This window comes from Vanessa tameamea, chromosome 9 (genome assembly GCF_037043105.1).
Source record: "Vanessa tameamea isolate UH-Manoa-2023 chromosome 9, ilVanTame1 primary haplotype, whole genome shotgun sequence".
Classification (NCBI taxonomy): domain Eukaryota; kingdom Metazoa; phylum Arthropoda; class Insecta; order Lepidoptera; family Nymphalidae; genus Vanessa; species Vanessa tameamea.
The window spans coordinates 13,104,367-13,117,868 of record NC_087317.1 but is presented as its reverse complement, the minus strand read 5'-3'; the positions used below and the strand labels follow the sequence as shown (position 1 = coordinate 13,117,868).

At 33.3% G+C, this 13,502-nt stretch overlaps 2 protein-coding genes across 3 annotated transcripts; one reads left to right on the top strand and one right to left on the bottom strand.

Annotated features, from left to right (window-relative positions):
* The first annotated feature begins 2,318 nt into the window (after positions 1-2,318).
* On the top strand, positions 2,319-7,625 carry LOC113402060 (odorant receptor 4-like). Its single transcript, XM_026642183.2, has 8 exons — positions 2,319-2,379; positions 3,218-3,354; positions 3,526-3,892; positions 4,641-4,797; positions 5,294-5,399; positions 6,200-6,295; positions 7,146-7,304; positions 7,509-7,625. Exons 1-8 carry the CDS (start codon positions 2,334-2,336, stop codon positions 7,551-7,553), a joined length of 1,113 nt encoding a protein of 370 aa, XP_026497968.2. The 5' UTR covers positions 2,319-2,333; the 3' UTR covers positions 7,554-7,625.
* A 1,525-nt stretch (positions 7,626-9,150) lies between these two features.
* On the bottom strand, positions 9,151-12,668 carry LOC113402065 (macrophage mannose receptor 1-like). Of its 2 annotated transcripts, XM_026642188.2 has the most exons (6): positions 12,512-12,667; positions 11,780-11,893; positions 10,872-11,012; positions 10,168-10,359; positions 9,638-9,889; positions 9,151-9,366 (listed from the first exon to the last, which is right to left on the bottom strand). In XM_026642188.2, exons 1-6 carry the CDS (start codon positions 12,564-12,566, stop codon positions 9,194-9,196), a joined length of 927 nt encoding a protein of 308 aa, XP_026497973.2. In that variant the 5' UTR covers positions 12,567-12,667; the 3' UTR covers positions 9,151-9,193. The 2 variants fall into 2 exon arrangements, with proteins under 2 accessions (XP_026497973.2, XP_064071965.1); XM_064215895.1 differs by lacking the exon at positions 10,872-11,012 and having other exon boundaries at positions 12,512-12,668.
* Between the last annotated feature and the right edge of the window lie 834 nt (positions 12,669-13,502).

Sequence of the window (13,502 nt, the reverse complement as noted above, 5' to 3'; positions counted from 1 at the left end):
TAAGTAATTGATAATCTCCCCTATTTGAAGTCGGCTCAGTAGTTCTTTGCAATATTATTAAAAATTAAAGTGACGTAAGGATGATTCCGTAATAGAATCGTTAAACATATTTTGATTGACATGTTCTGTTATCAAAGAGCTTGTGAGAAGTACGCAACTGTTGCGGTACAGACACTTCGTATTCTACTATTATTTTTAAGTATATTTAAACCAGTCAGAGATAATAATCTTATTTAAATTGGTACTTGGCTACGGAACCCATTTCAAGCAGTGTCGAAAGCGTGGGCAGCATGTTATAGTTTCTCTTAAATTTTAATTTTGGATGGTACCTGTTCTATACCTACCTACAATTGCATCACATGTTAAGTGATATCTACCCATACACTGGCTTTGTGGGTAAAAACCACTTACTCTACCTATGTGCCTTCAAACATGAGACCTAACATGTCATATCCCTTGTCACTATCGAAGTGGAACACTACATATTATAGTGGCTGGTACATTTTTTTTTTATCTCGCCGGTGAAACTCCTTACGGGTTTGCCCTACGTGGAAGTGAAGGAGTATGTGGGACTTGCTGGTGCCCAGGACGCCGAGTGCGCCCCGGTACCTCGGAATACCAACTAAAAAACAAGCGGTACCCTCTCCTTCTCTTCGGCGGGTGCTTCGCATGCTACCGAGTCGGCTGGTACAAACCTACCCAGACTTGCATTAAGACTTTTCAGTTTAAATTCTCACTATTTTATTAATAACGTTTTAAAACAATCAATAACTAAGATAAAATAAACCGATACTTGAAAATTAATATATTGAGAATATTGCAATTTGTAGAGTTACCCCCATATATCGTTAAGGGGGATTGGCTTATTCACTCTCCGACCTTCCTATATCTACAAAACATAGTGATACACAGTTTTACTAGTATTATCTTAGTACACAGGCGCACACTCTATTCCCTATACTCATAGTCCCATCACGACTTAAGAAAGGACAATGACTTTACGACTTTCCAAATCACGGGATACTTCCTGACAACTAAAAGCCTAGCAGAATGAAGTGTAGTCTGATTATTTACTAAACTGCAATTTATAACATAAGTTAAATTTAGATATAAAATAATCGTGATAAAATTTAGTACCGCACTGTACTTTGCAAGAATTTTTTTAATATGCAGCTGTCAAATATCGTAACTTTAATTATTTATATAATATAATTATTCAACGCAGCTGAAAGCCTTTATTATAAAAGATATCGGATTAGAAAATACGGTAGAACTTATAATTTGATAAGTGTAAGTGTCGGTTCTAGAACTCGAATTAACTTAAATAAGATATATGATTAATCTTTATAAATAAGAAAGTATCCTGTTAAGGAAAATTATTTGATTTTTTTTTAATCAAACTTGTCCACTGGCTGACGAATCCAATCAAATTATTCGTTATTCAAGTAGGCTCATAAAAGAACTTTTGAATCGTCACGTTACAGTATTGGATTAAATCTAAAGCTACCGCCGGAAACCAAAGTTCGCAAACTTGATTTTACTTAGAAGTACCCGAAAGAAACTCAGCAGTTACTCTTTTAATTACAGAGTTTATTTCAATAAAGGGCAATAAAATTTATGAATCATTATTTACCTGTAAAATTCATTGTAGATCCTGTTTGGAAATCAACGAAGATTAAGTGTACACTTTTTATCATGAATATTGCCTAATATGTCTGATTGGTCAAGATTTTTTTGACATGAGATTTAAGCTTATTGATTGGCTATTTTAAACGTAGTGTGTATATATAAATACAAATCTCGGAATGATGTAACTTATTACTAGTTCATTAGGTTTTTCGTATATTATGAATAATTAGTGCTTCTGTTTTATGTTTTGTTTAACGTCAGCCGATATTTTACTCAAGATTTTATTTTAAATTTTAACAAAAGAATTACGTTGTGCTAGTAAGCACTCCTACATTTTAACAGACAAATTCTCATAGCATATTTACATACTAATTATATATTGTGTTGTTCGTTTGTTTCATACGTATTCCATATCGCAGTTAGTAAAATAAAATATTATTCTTTACCCAGTACCTGCTTTCGGAATTCTCATTGGGATTCTAATCACACTTTTAATTTTGTGAAAGAAGTTTTGGGAAATGTTTCGGCGACCGCTTGCACGTAAGCTATGTTTAATAATAAATATTAAGAATTATGTTACAATATTTTAGTTTTGAGGAATAAATAAATGAATGGTTAAATTATTTTCAGTAGATGATGGGAAAAGATTTAAAAGCCTCTCGGAAACATACAAAATTAACACTTTTCTGCTAACCCTCGGTCTTATGTATCCGAACCCACGTACCGATGGCAAAAGAAAAATATTGATTGGTAAGAAATTTCGAAAGTCTGAAGTTACAAGGAACCTTTGTATCGAAATAAAATCATTAACTATTTATGCTTCTATTACTTGATGGTAGGATTTTGTGCAAGCCCGCCTGTGTAGGTACCACTCACTCATCATATATTTTACCACCTAGGAGCAATATTTAGTATTGTTGTGTTCCAGTTTGAAGGGTGATTGAGTGATAATACCTTAGTTCCCGAGGTTGGTGGCGCTTTGGTAATGTGAGGAGTAGTTAAAATTTCCTCCAGCACCAGAGTCTATGGACCTATTTTATCAATCCGTGGATATTGGTGCTCCACGAAGTCACGTTTGAGTGCACTATATATACCAATGAAACTAATACCAGAAGATGCAACGTGTTTCATATGAGATTTTAGAGTATTTTGTTACGATATAGCCTTTTCCAGTAAGAAGTTGAAGGAGTAATAATATACAAACCTTCGATTTAAGTATTACATGAGATTTGCTATTAGCGATATATTATATTAACAAATTGTGACGCAACAATTGTGCAGTTATTTGTTAATATGTCTTCATTTATAATACGACACTTTACCACTTAACCATTTATATTCACTGTAATTTTACTTCGACTTAGACTACTGACGTGACAAGCGTGTATTTAACGTTCTTGTCTATTCTGGAAGAAAACATTACGACATCACAATTATATTGAAAGTATTCTACGCGACGTAATATTGCAGTCAAGTCTTCCTCCATTTAAGAATAAGAGCTATTGAGGAATATCTATACTCGAGGGGTGTCCCACTCGAATATAGCTATTCTGGTAGACCTTGCTTAACTATAATTATGTAATTTTAGGATGTTTGATACTGTCCGTGAGTCCAGCACTAATGCTGGCTTGTAATGATTTGCGGCTTCGATTTCTCAAAAACGATATGGCCAATCTAGTTAGACAGTCCATCATCATTATATGCCTAACCTTTGTCATCATTAAGGTATATTATCTCCTGTAAGTTTTTTTAACTAAGAATAAAACTAGCACCTAATTACTTTTTGAGATGCTGGGGAGTTATTCTTTAAGAACAAACCTGAAATTTATATTGATATAAAACATTGACTTGATTGGACGATATTTTTATAATGTTTACTATTTAAATAAATTTCAGCTTATGATAACGGTATTTCGAAGTAATGAAATAAGGGCATTATTTGACGGTATAAATGAAGACTACGAAAAGTTCAATTATTTACCCGAAGAATACCAGCAGCTCGTCGCTGAGACTATCAAAAAGTCTAAGAGTTTAGAAAAAATATGGCTCATAATAATGTCGGTGACCGCATCTTCATATCCAGTGTTGGCTGGTGTCTGCACACTATATTCCATGATGTTTTCTGATAATCCTCGAAGATTCATGGTGCATGAGATGGAAGTATTTTATCTGACTACGGAACAAAAATATGAAAGTCCCTATTTTGAGATACTTGCAATTTACAGTATTTTCGTGGTTGGGGTCGTATTTATTGAATTCACAGGTGAGTTATGAGTACAGGTCGAAGCTTTGAGCTCTCGTATATATCTTTTGTAAGAATCGTTTTTAAATTATAATTAATTTTTGGGATTTTTTAAATTAAGGGCTTGTGAACATTGCTCATTCACAACATATATATTAACATTCTTAACGTAATAAACGTTTAAGCAATCCTTCCCTATACGATTTGTAGGTAATAAATACTATATAACGTTAAAGATATTTAAAAGTGTATGGTACACTTTACATTCAGTATCATTGGTATAAAAATGAAAAAAATATTCTCATCAATCAATAAACGTATTGATAAAAAACTGTCATCGTAATACAATTTTAAAAGGGCTGACTGACATTCAACGCAAATCCTAAATCGCGGGGTTTAACGCAATGGATCTTAGCACTATAATTCCTTAATAACCTAACAGGATTTTTCCAAGAGGACTTAAATGAGAGATGAAAACTTGTATGGAAATGAATCATACCTGATGTCTAAAATATAGAAATCGATATTTAGTTTTTCTTTTTATAAGTACAAAAACATATTTACAGTGTTTTCCGATTGGATATCCCATTGAGCAGACGGCTACTTTATTTCATGATAAATTGATGTCCTATATAAAATTTTCTTATGATGAATTAAATTATTGCCTTCATGAAGCTTCGTTGAATATCAAACAAGCTTTATGTATCTGAAAACGATTCTATTTTGAACGGTAACAAAAAAATGTTTTAAAAATATTTTCTTTTAACAGGTTTCGATGGAATGTTCTCCGTTAGCGTGTTCCATGTATCTTTGAAAATAAAAATATTTAGCTTAAACTTGAAGTACATGTTTGTTGATGCAACTGATACCCCAACAATAAAAAAGCGTATTGCAAAATTCGTCAAAGACCACTGTGAAGTGAGCAGGTAGTTGTGTATAATTTATATTCGTGATTTAAATTTAATTGAACTTATAACATGATGATGTCAAAGTGTATAATTATGAGGAATCCAATCCGATTCGATGTTTGTTGAAATTAAAAACCTTTAGGGAAAAGTTTCTTCTTAAGAAAATACTAGTTATTGTTACTTCTGAGATACCTTATAAATAATCTTTCTTAACACTTATAGGGAAGGAATTTTCCTAGTTTCCGAGATCTTGTAAATGGTCAATAATGATCTGTTAGAATAATGCAGGAATCTTTTGCAAGATAACTAGAAGTTGACCTTATTCTTTTAAAAGAAAATATGACCTTTTTACGAAGTAATCTATGCAATGATTACCTATCTCCTAAGTTATACCCATTTAATGATCTTCAAATATAATGAAGAGATAAATATAAAAAAGTTATTATTATTTCTATAGTAAATATATTAATTGTTGATTAATATAATTGCACTACAATAGTTAATTCAATTTCAGGTTGATCGGTGAAATTCAGAAATGTTTTGAAATTTGGTTGGTCGGAATTTTTGTCAACGCGATCTTACAAACTGGGATGGCGCTGAGTCAAATAACAACGAATGTCGTAATTATTAATTTCGTTTGTTTTATAATACATTTTGTTTAAAAATAAAAAATAATCATGCCTGTGTAAAAACAAGTTACATTATTTTTGAATAGTATATTCGGACATGAAGGGTAAGTGGTTCACTACAATAACAGTGACGAGCGAGGATCTTGACAGCTTAAATTCCAGCCACACCATAGCAATATTCTGATAATATTTTTATAAAGTAAGGGAAAATGGCAAATCGCGGGTATTCGCCTCTCATTTCAATATGATACGGTTTAGTGCCCTTTAGCAGATTGCACTGTTTGCCCAAAAATGCAAAAATAGTGACAAAACCATAGCAAAATGCCTCGCCTAAGTCCGAGGCAAAATCTAACAAGTACTACAAATTATCGAGTAGGTAATAACAATTAACATACTGCCAAAATAATATTATAGATTACCACGGAGGATGTTATAAATATGCAAAGCTTCTACAGTTTGTCAGTGTCGTGCTTGTTTAAACTCTACTCTCCTCGTGAAGATTAAGCTCGGATGTTATTTCCGAATGGAACGTCTGTCTTGCCCGAAACTCTCGGAAGTTACTGTGTTACGTGCTTACTTACAGGTTCACTTACGATGTTTTCCTTCCGCCGAGCATCTCATGCAGAGCATTGGTAATGAGATATTGGTAATTATATCCTGTTATACCAGAATGGCACATACAATTTTGTGCAAAAGGAACAAGCACAGTACATCCGACTCGAAACAGAGTATTGTTTTTCAGCTGGTCCCTTTGTTCGGGAATATAAGGTGTATTTTCTTGACAATTCCAGAATAAGGATATAAACGGCGTATACTACTTATTTGCAGTAGCTACCATCATCCATGTTTACCTGCCGTGCTACCTCATCTCGGACGTTACTTACAATGTGAGTATTTGTATCAATTCGTATCGTTTAATCTCCCATTGATATTTAGATTCGATAGTCTTTAATATTTTACGAAAACACGCTTACAATATCTGTGAAATTCTGAGTTATGTGGATCCATTACTTATCAGAGGAGCAATTGGGTTGAATCAACGGGGAATTATTATTTGAATCAAACAGTCAAGTATCATAACTTAAGACTTCTTGCAAATTTTGTCAAATCAGCTTCGACTATTTATAAAACATACCAACTTTTTTCTTTGCGTGCAGACAAGTGAATACTAATATAAAGTATATTAAGGTTTCTGAACGAATTTGAGCAACAGCGATCGATCTCTCAGTTAAATATGCGCAGATATTTTTGTGCAAAAATATTTGCACTGTCTATTCCACTGCTCTCATGGTCTATTTTATGAAGTTCGGTATCGAAATAAATAAGGTGCAAGGTTTTATGTGTATTTCGAAATATCGAAGCCAAACTTTTTTAATATCAAGAATGAGAAATACTAACCATTTTTCGTATTAAAAATACGTTATCAACCTTGGGAACTAAGATATTATGTTCCTTGTGCTCTAGTTACACTGGCTCATTCTCCTTTCAAACTGGAACACAACAATACTAAATATTGTTATTTGGCGGAAGAATGTTTGATAAGTCGACGGTCGGTGGTCGACGTAAATGGGTTTGCACAAAGGCCTAGACCAAGACGATCCTTGATCTGGGATTCAAACTGGATCTGTGATCACCGGCTTGGTGATGACTGATGCCAAGACAAAATAACACTTATATCCCATCGTATTAGAGGAACATTTATAAATTATAATTAACAATTTTTCATTTATTTTTCAGGCTGCCGAAGTAGCGAATGTAGCTTACAGTTCTTCGTGGGAAATGGTTGAGGATGTGAATATAAAAAAGTGTATTTGTCTCATCATTACCAAGGCTCAAATCCCGATACAGTTCAGGGCTCTTGGGATGATAACTTTTAACATGGAGATGTTTGTGTCGGTCAGTTAATCAATTTCTTTGTAATCAAAGTCATCTTAATATGTATATAAATAAATTCGAAATAATGGGTACCCCACCATAACGATCAGATCGTTTCTATTAAGAGTGACAGTCACTATGGAGGGACTAGACCTTACGTCACATCTATGCAATAGGTTAGAAGAAGGAAGGTCTGATTTAAAACAAAGTATTTACTTGTTCCAGATACTTCAAACATCGTATTCCATGTACACTTTACTGAGAAAATAAGCTTCAGTTACTATTGCCAGAATTCGCAGTGTAATGTATTTATTAATAAAGTCATAATATAATATATGTATCCTAGAATAAATTTATCTTGCATCATGTCCTTCTGAGTTTATAAATTTTGATATACCATTTAACACGATTATCAGTACTCAATAACTTGAAACAAATTAACGAAAATGAAAACCTGCTCTCAAAAATACATCACTAAACACATTCTGTTTACCTCAATTCGTCGAATCAATTATCGTTTTATCTTTAACTAGCAACTCGCCCAGGTTTCGCACGATATTAAATATACTACAGAATGTCTTACAACGTTCACAGTTTTCCAGTCATTAGACAATACTAACCGCTATGTCTCTGCGTTTTAAATCTTTAATATCTTCCAAAATATTCATTTAAATTACATGCTGTAAAGGGTTATATTGACCTATATGAAATGCACAATGTATTTAAGATACCTAATTGGACAAGGTTTAATGCTGTATTGCTTAAAATCGCTTCAAAAATAAGCCATTATTTCTCGTAAAAAGTAAAAGATAAAAAATGGCTATTGTGGGTTATCCCTAAGAGATAGACACATACCATTACGGACATATTTTTTTAAAAAAATTAAGGTTTACAATACTGTAGTACATTATTTTGATCTATCTCGTAGGGTTCAGCCAGGGTTTGCAATGCAAGCGCAAAAAATGTGTATTTACGACATCACTTTATAAACCTCTAAAATTATCAGTGTTTCTCTACTTTGTTGGACATGTATTATACATATAAAACTTGCTCTTGAATGAATCTATCTAATAAAAACACTGCATTAAAATCCGTTGTGTAGGACCGTTGTATTGGGACAGACAGCGGTAAGCGACTTTGTTTTATACAATGTAATGAAACAAATTCGATTAAAATAATAGCAAGACTATTTGCATTAGTGGCATAAATTAATACGTCTCGTAAAACCTGATTCGTCAGAGTAAAGCCTATAAATTGTTCCATATTTCTTTATATTACAAACAATTTTAATATTCACTTACAAACATGAGTTAACTGTTAAATTAGCTTTGCTTTTGTTTTCGCAAAATATGCAGCTTGTAATTTTTGGACGGAGCTCTGGTATAATATATCCTAGCATCACCTTTAGAATTAAAATAAATGTCTGCAGTGAAAACCCATTGCGACTAGTGCGACCTTTTAACTTAGGATGTACACATATAACGTAGTTCGATGCTATTTGCACTTCCAAAATATATTATCTTAAGCTGCAAAACCGATATACTTAAACCGTATAATTTATAACGCTTAAATAATTGTATAAAATATAATTTGTCACAGCCTTGTCGATAATAAACGATTTGCCTTAAATAAAACAACGTTGATGGAGAGCTGACACAAAGTATTTTATTATACTTTGTTCAAGTAAGCTTAACAAGCATTTTTGAATCGTCATTTTACAGAACTGTATTAAATGTAATTATATCACCAGATCGAAATGTGAATTCTACCGAGAAGAACGGACAGGAAACGCAGACGCTTCAATTATATTTTTAAAAGAATATTAATTATAGTTACTAAATTATTGATAGCAAAGATGCTTATATACTATAACAACACATTTGCTATATATTCCAAAAAATATATAGATATTATAGTTCAAGAAGGCTGTCTAGACTCTTCTCACATATGAATGGGGCGGAGGCATGACACCAGAAATCATCCAGTTTGCTGTTGCGAAACATTGCACCGCAGAATTGACCACTTGAGTTGTCAGGTTGCCCTTGTGCCCAGTCCGCATAACCTGCTTCCTCGATCGTCAATCCTAGAAGCATAAACATGAAAATTTGCAGTATGCAATAATCAGTTTAAGAACTCTTTATTTTTTCCTATTTCAACAGGATGTCCCCTTTTTTTAACAGTCGATTAGTGTCAAGTATCAGCCATTAGTGTCAAGTAAATATTCGCTGCTGGCTTAAGGATAAGGTTATTCATCTGCGGATTGGACATGAGATAGATATCAGTTGACAAGGTTCCTTCACCGCCGAAAATTGCAGCAATAGATGATTAAGGCATATGATACCTCTAGTGCTTACCATGAATGGTCCTCCAGACGCCATGTTCGTTCCAATCATGCATACCGATATTTATTACATCCTTGCTCGTCCCGGGACGGATCTTTGAATGATTAGCGTCGTATATATTTTTTAGGAGAAGAGCTTCTTGTGGACTGTTGATCACCGCCAGATAACTTCCCTCGGCTGCGCAGGTCATAAAAGCACGCTTCCAGGGTTTTCCTATTTGATGAAATTTGTAACAATTTCCAGTTAAACTTTCAAGCTTATATTCTGCAAGGAAAACGTCCGTTAACTTTAATGTTTTATCTGTAGCATATTTAATATTCTTATATAAATAGTTTTAATATTTAGTAGGTTTTGTGTACATCCGTTATTATAATAATACTTCACAATGCCTGATATTCTTAAAGGATTAGAAGTCAATGTAAATTTTAATGTTTTTAGGAATACCATATAACTGTAAATGAGTGTATTATATAAGTTTTTTTTTATGTACAGTCAGAGTTGAAAGTTTTGAAAAAAGAATTACGAAATAGTTTAAGTCAAACCTTTATCCACAGTCCCACATGTCGTCATAATTATGTCTTTCGTGTTTTTCTTAAAACATATGTACGGAAATATTTCCGAGCAGTTCACGTCGGCTATCGTGCCATTGGTTAAGACGATACAGTCTTCCCGGTTGTTGAAATTATCTGGCTCACCAGGCGCCCACTTCACTGGCATCCTAGCCAAAGATTCACCTGTAACAACCATTTGTTTTATTTGGGCCCTATAAGAAATATTAATCATTCCTTATATTGTCAATTCGCTTTCAATCTTGGGAACTTTGATGTTATGTCCCTTGTGCCTGAAGATACACTGGCTTACTCATCCTTTAAACCGGAACAGAGCAATACAAAGTGCTGCTATTTCGCGGTAGAATATCTGATAAGTGGGTGGTACCTACCCAGACGGGTTTGCACAAAGCGTATGGCTTTACCGAGAAAAAAAATTATATATCATAAATTGCTACAGATTCACTTTTGACTTTGCCAGAGAACGATAACTATTTCTCAGAAATGCTCTTCTAATGTTCCTTCGCTGTAAAACTGTCATTATTGATTTATTTTGACAAAGTTCCGTCCCATTTTTGTAGCAGGCTGAGTGACCACTTGACACCAGGAACGCATACTCTCGCGGCAGGTGATAACTCTTGCTAAATTCGTATATGCTTTACCGAATTTTTTATAAACGTAACATTTGATGTGTATACCTTCAACAGAAAAATGATCTCCATGTGAGAATAAGGCATTTATTCCAGTATAATAGGCGCAGTCATCCATTTTCTTTGCTTTCGAATAAGCCTCCATCGCGATTTTCATTTGATAGTTTATTGGGGAAGCCAAAATTGAACCTGTAAATTATAAAACTATTAAGATACTAGTTGTCGCACGTGTTTTCGCTAGCGTTTCAGCGTTTGGTCGTCAGGTGTTAGGAAAAAGCATATGTTCTTTCTTACAAACACGTACGACACGTGAGGATTTTACAAGAACCATTTCAGAAACTTTTCAAGTGATAAACAATTTCTTAGCAGACTTACCGTTTCGTATAGTGGAATAATATCTATTGTCAAACACTTAAATCCGGAATTTGCTGGATATTAATTTTATACATATTTTAAATTGTAACCTAACTTAACGAATTTCATTAGGCAATAAATATTTTTTCCAATTATATGTTAAGAAATGTTTTTTCTGGTAAGTACTTATTGAATTAATAATTATTTTTGTGATATCTAGTAATATTCCATAAAGATAGAAATCTTATAGATATAGAGATATAAAGATTTCTATTAATTCCTATTACTCAAAAGACAGGGCCCTATTTGATACCATCATTGAAAGTTTATGAAACGCTCGTAACTGTGAAATTAATTTGACTAACTTTGCTCAATATACTATCAATTCTAAGGATCAGCGGTGTCGAATCCGATTTTCTTGAAACTCGATTACCGTACAACAAACCGCAAAATAAGTTATTAGCATAAATAAAGGATGAGGATCTTCTACATCGAGTTCCTTGGTTATTTCTTTAGCGTTAGTTGTGGAGAAAAATATTGTATTGATTTGTTTCTTGCTAGAAACGATAAAGATGTAGTAACTTCGCCCCTTATAACAGTACCTTCAAGATCGCATCTGAGCCAAGCATCGTGCCAGGTGGCCGGTATTAAATGGAGTTTGAACCATCCATCAACATATTCATTGTAATCGTAGTCAAAACGAAAATGTTTTCCCGCTGAAATTTAGAAAGTTGTACCGTTTCTCATTATTTGAAATTCTTGTCTGTATATAACAGATACAAAAATACTAAAATCAAATACTATGAATTAATAAATAATTTTAGATTTTTGATTGTATTAGCCTGTAAATGTTGCACTGCTGGGCTAATGCATTCTCACCCTTTGAGCAGAAGATTTATTCCATCACGCTGCTCCAATACGGGTTGGTGGATACACATGTTGCAGAATTTCATTGATATCGAAACGTGCAGGTTTCCTCGCGGTGATTTCCTTCACCGCCGAGCACGAGATGAATTATAGACAACTTAAGCACCTGAAAATTCAGTGATGCTTGCCTGGATTTTAACCTGCTGTCATCGGTTAAGATGCACGCGTTCTAGCCACCGGGTCGTCTTGGCTATATATATATATAATTATTAATAATAAATTTGGTTAAAAATTAAGAATTAGTTACAATAATAAAAGAAACATAAGTTAAAAATGGCGGCTAGATACAAGATACGACCTTGTCGAACGTGATACGAGATCAATGCTTGAATAAATACCGATTTGCCGCTTAGCTCCACCCTTTAATCCATTAAAACGAATAAATTAATAATGAAATATAAACTCACCAACGCTACAAGCGAACAGTATTAACAAGGTAAATAAATAATTTTGTAAAATCATCACAATAACTCGATGTGTTTACTTGAACATACAACTCAGTTCTGTTTCGTAAATCTTGTAAATGGTATACGTTTGATAACCTCACTATCTGTCAGACCAATATAATAAGAAAAATATGAAGGTCGTTTGGGATTCCCAAACACACACAAACATAAAACATGAATCTGCTATTCTAGTCTTATTACAATACAAAATGTTGTGTCTTCTTCTTTCGAATGTTAAATCAATGATGACAAAAAGAGAGAAAATAGTTTTTAACTAAACACAGACAAAACAACGTTTATACGTAGGCACATGTATTCATAAGACTTAATTACAGGCATAAGGGATAAAACATCTTAGTTAACAAGATTCGCGACGTATTGGCGATGTTAGGAATGGTTAATATTTCTTACAGTGATGACCACTTACGAACAGGTGGCCCCTATGCCCATCTACGTACTTATAATATAAAAAAATACATATAAATCGTAGCTGGTGGTGTCGAAAATAAATTTGGATAGCTGAGCAAATCTCAAACGGACTCTGGCAGAATTATAGCGTATCAAAATCTTTCAACATTTATAACACTAACTTTATCGAAATACATAAACCGTTGTGTGACGAATACATTTTATAAAACGAATAAAGCAATAAAATTAATGCATTGCAAGCAATTAACATTATCATACAATATAATTACAGAATAAACATAAAACAAGTTTACTTTATAACTAAAATAAATATTAGGTCATTACATGTGAAATTGGCGTTTTGTACGGGAGGAATATAAAGTCATTTTTTTTTTTGTAAAATATATTTTATTAATCAAAGTATGCACCGTTGTTATCTATGCACTTTTGCCATCTCATATGTAGCTCATTGATTTCTTTACTAAAAATAACATGAAGGCGAGAATCAATAAACTCTTTGAAGGCGGTTTGGACTGCCGCATCG

What these genes read in the sequence shown, in the direction of transcription:
- LOC113402060 (XM_026642183.2), top strand. Translation starts at nt 2,334, where the DNA reads ATGTATCCGAACCCACGTACCGATGGCAAAAGAAAAATATTGATTG. An exon ending in CGTATTTATTGAATTCACAG is followed by an intron (nt 3,893 to 4,640) that starts GTGAGTTATGAG and finishes TTCTTTTAACAG; the next exon opens with GTTTCGATGGAATGTTCTCC. An exon ending in GTCAAATAACAACGAATGTC is followed by an intron (nt 5,400 to 6,199) that starts GTAATTATTAAT and finishes TGACAATTCCAG; the next exon opens with AATAAGGATATAAACGGCGT.
- LOC113402065 (XM_026642188.2), bottom strand. Translation starts at nt 12,566, where the DNA reads ATGATTTTACAAAATTATTTATTTACCTTGTTAATACTGTTCGCTTGT. An exon ending in AGATCATTTTTCTGTTGAAG is followed by an intron (nt 10,360 to 10,871) that starts GTATACACATCA and finishes TGGTTGTTACAG; the next exon opens with GTGAATCTTTGGCTAGGATG. An exon ending in CGTCTGGAGGACCATTCATG is followed by an intron (nt 9,367 to 9,637) that starts GTAAGCACTAGA and finishes TTATGCTTCTAG; the next exon opens with GATTGACGATCGAGGAAGCA.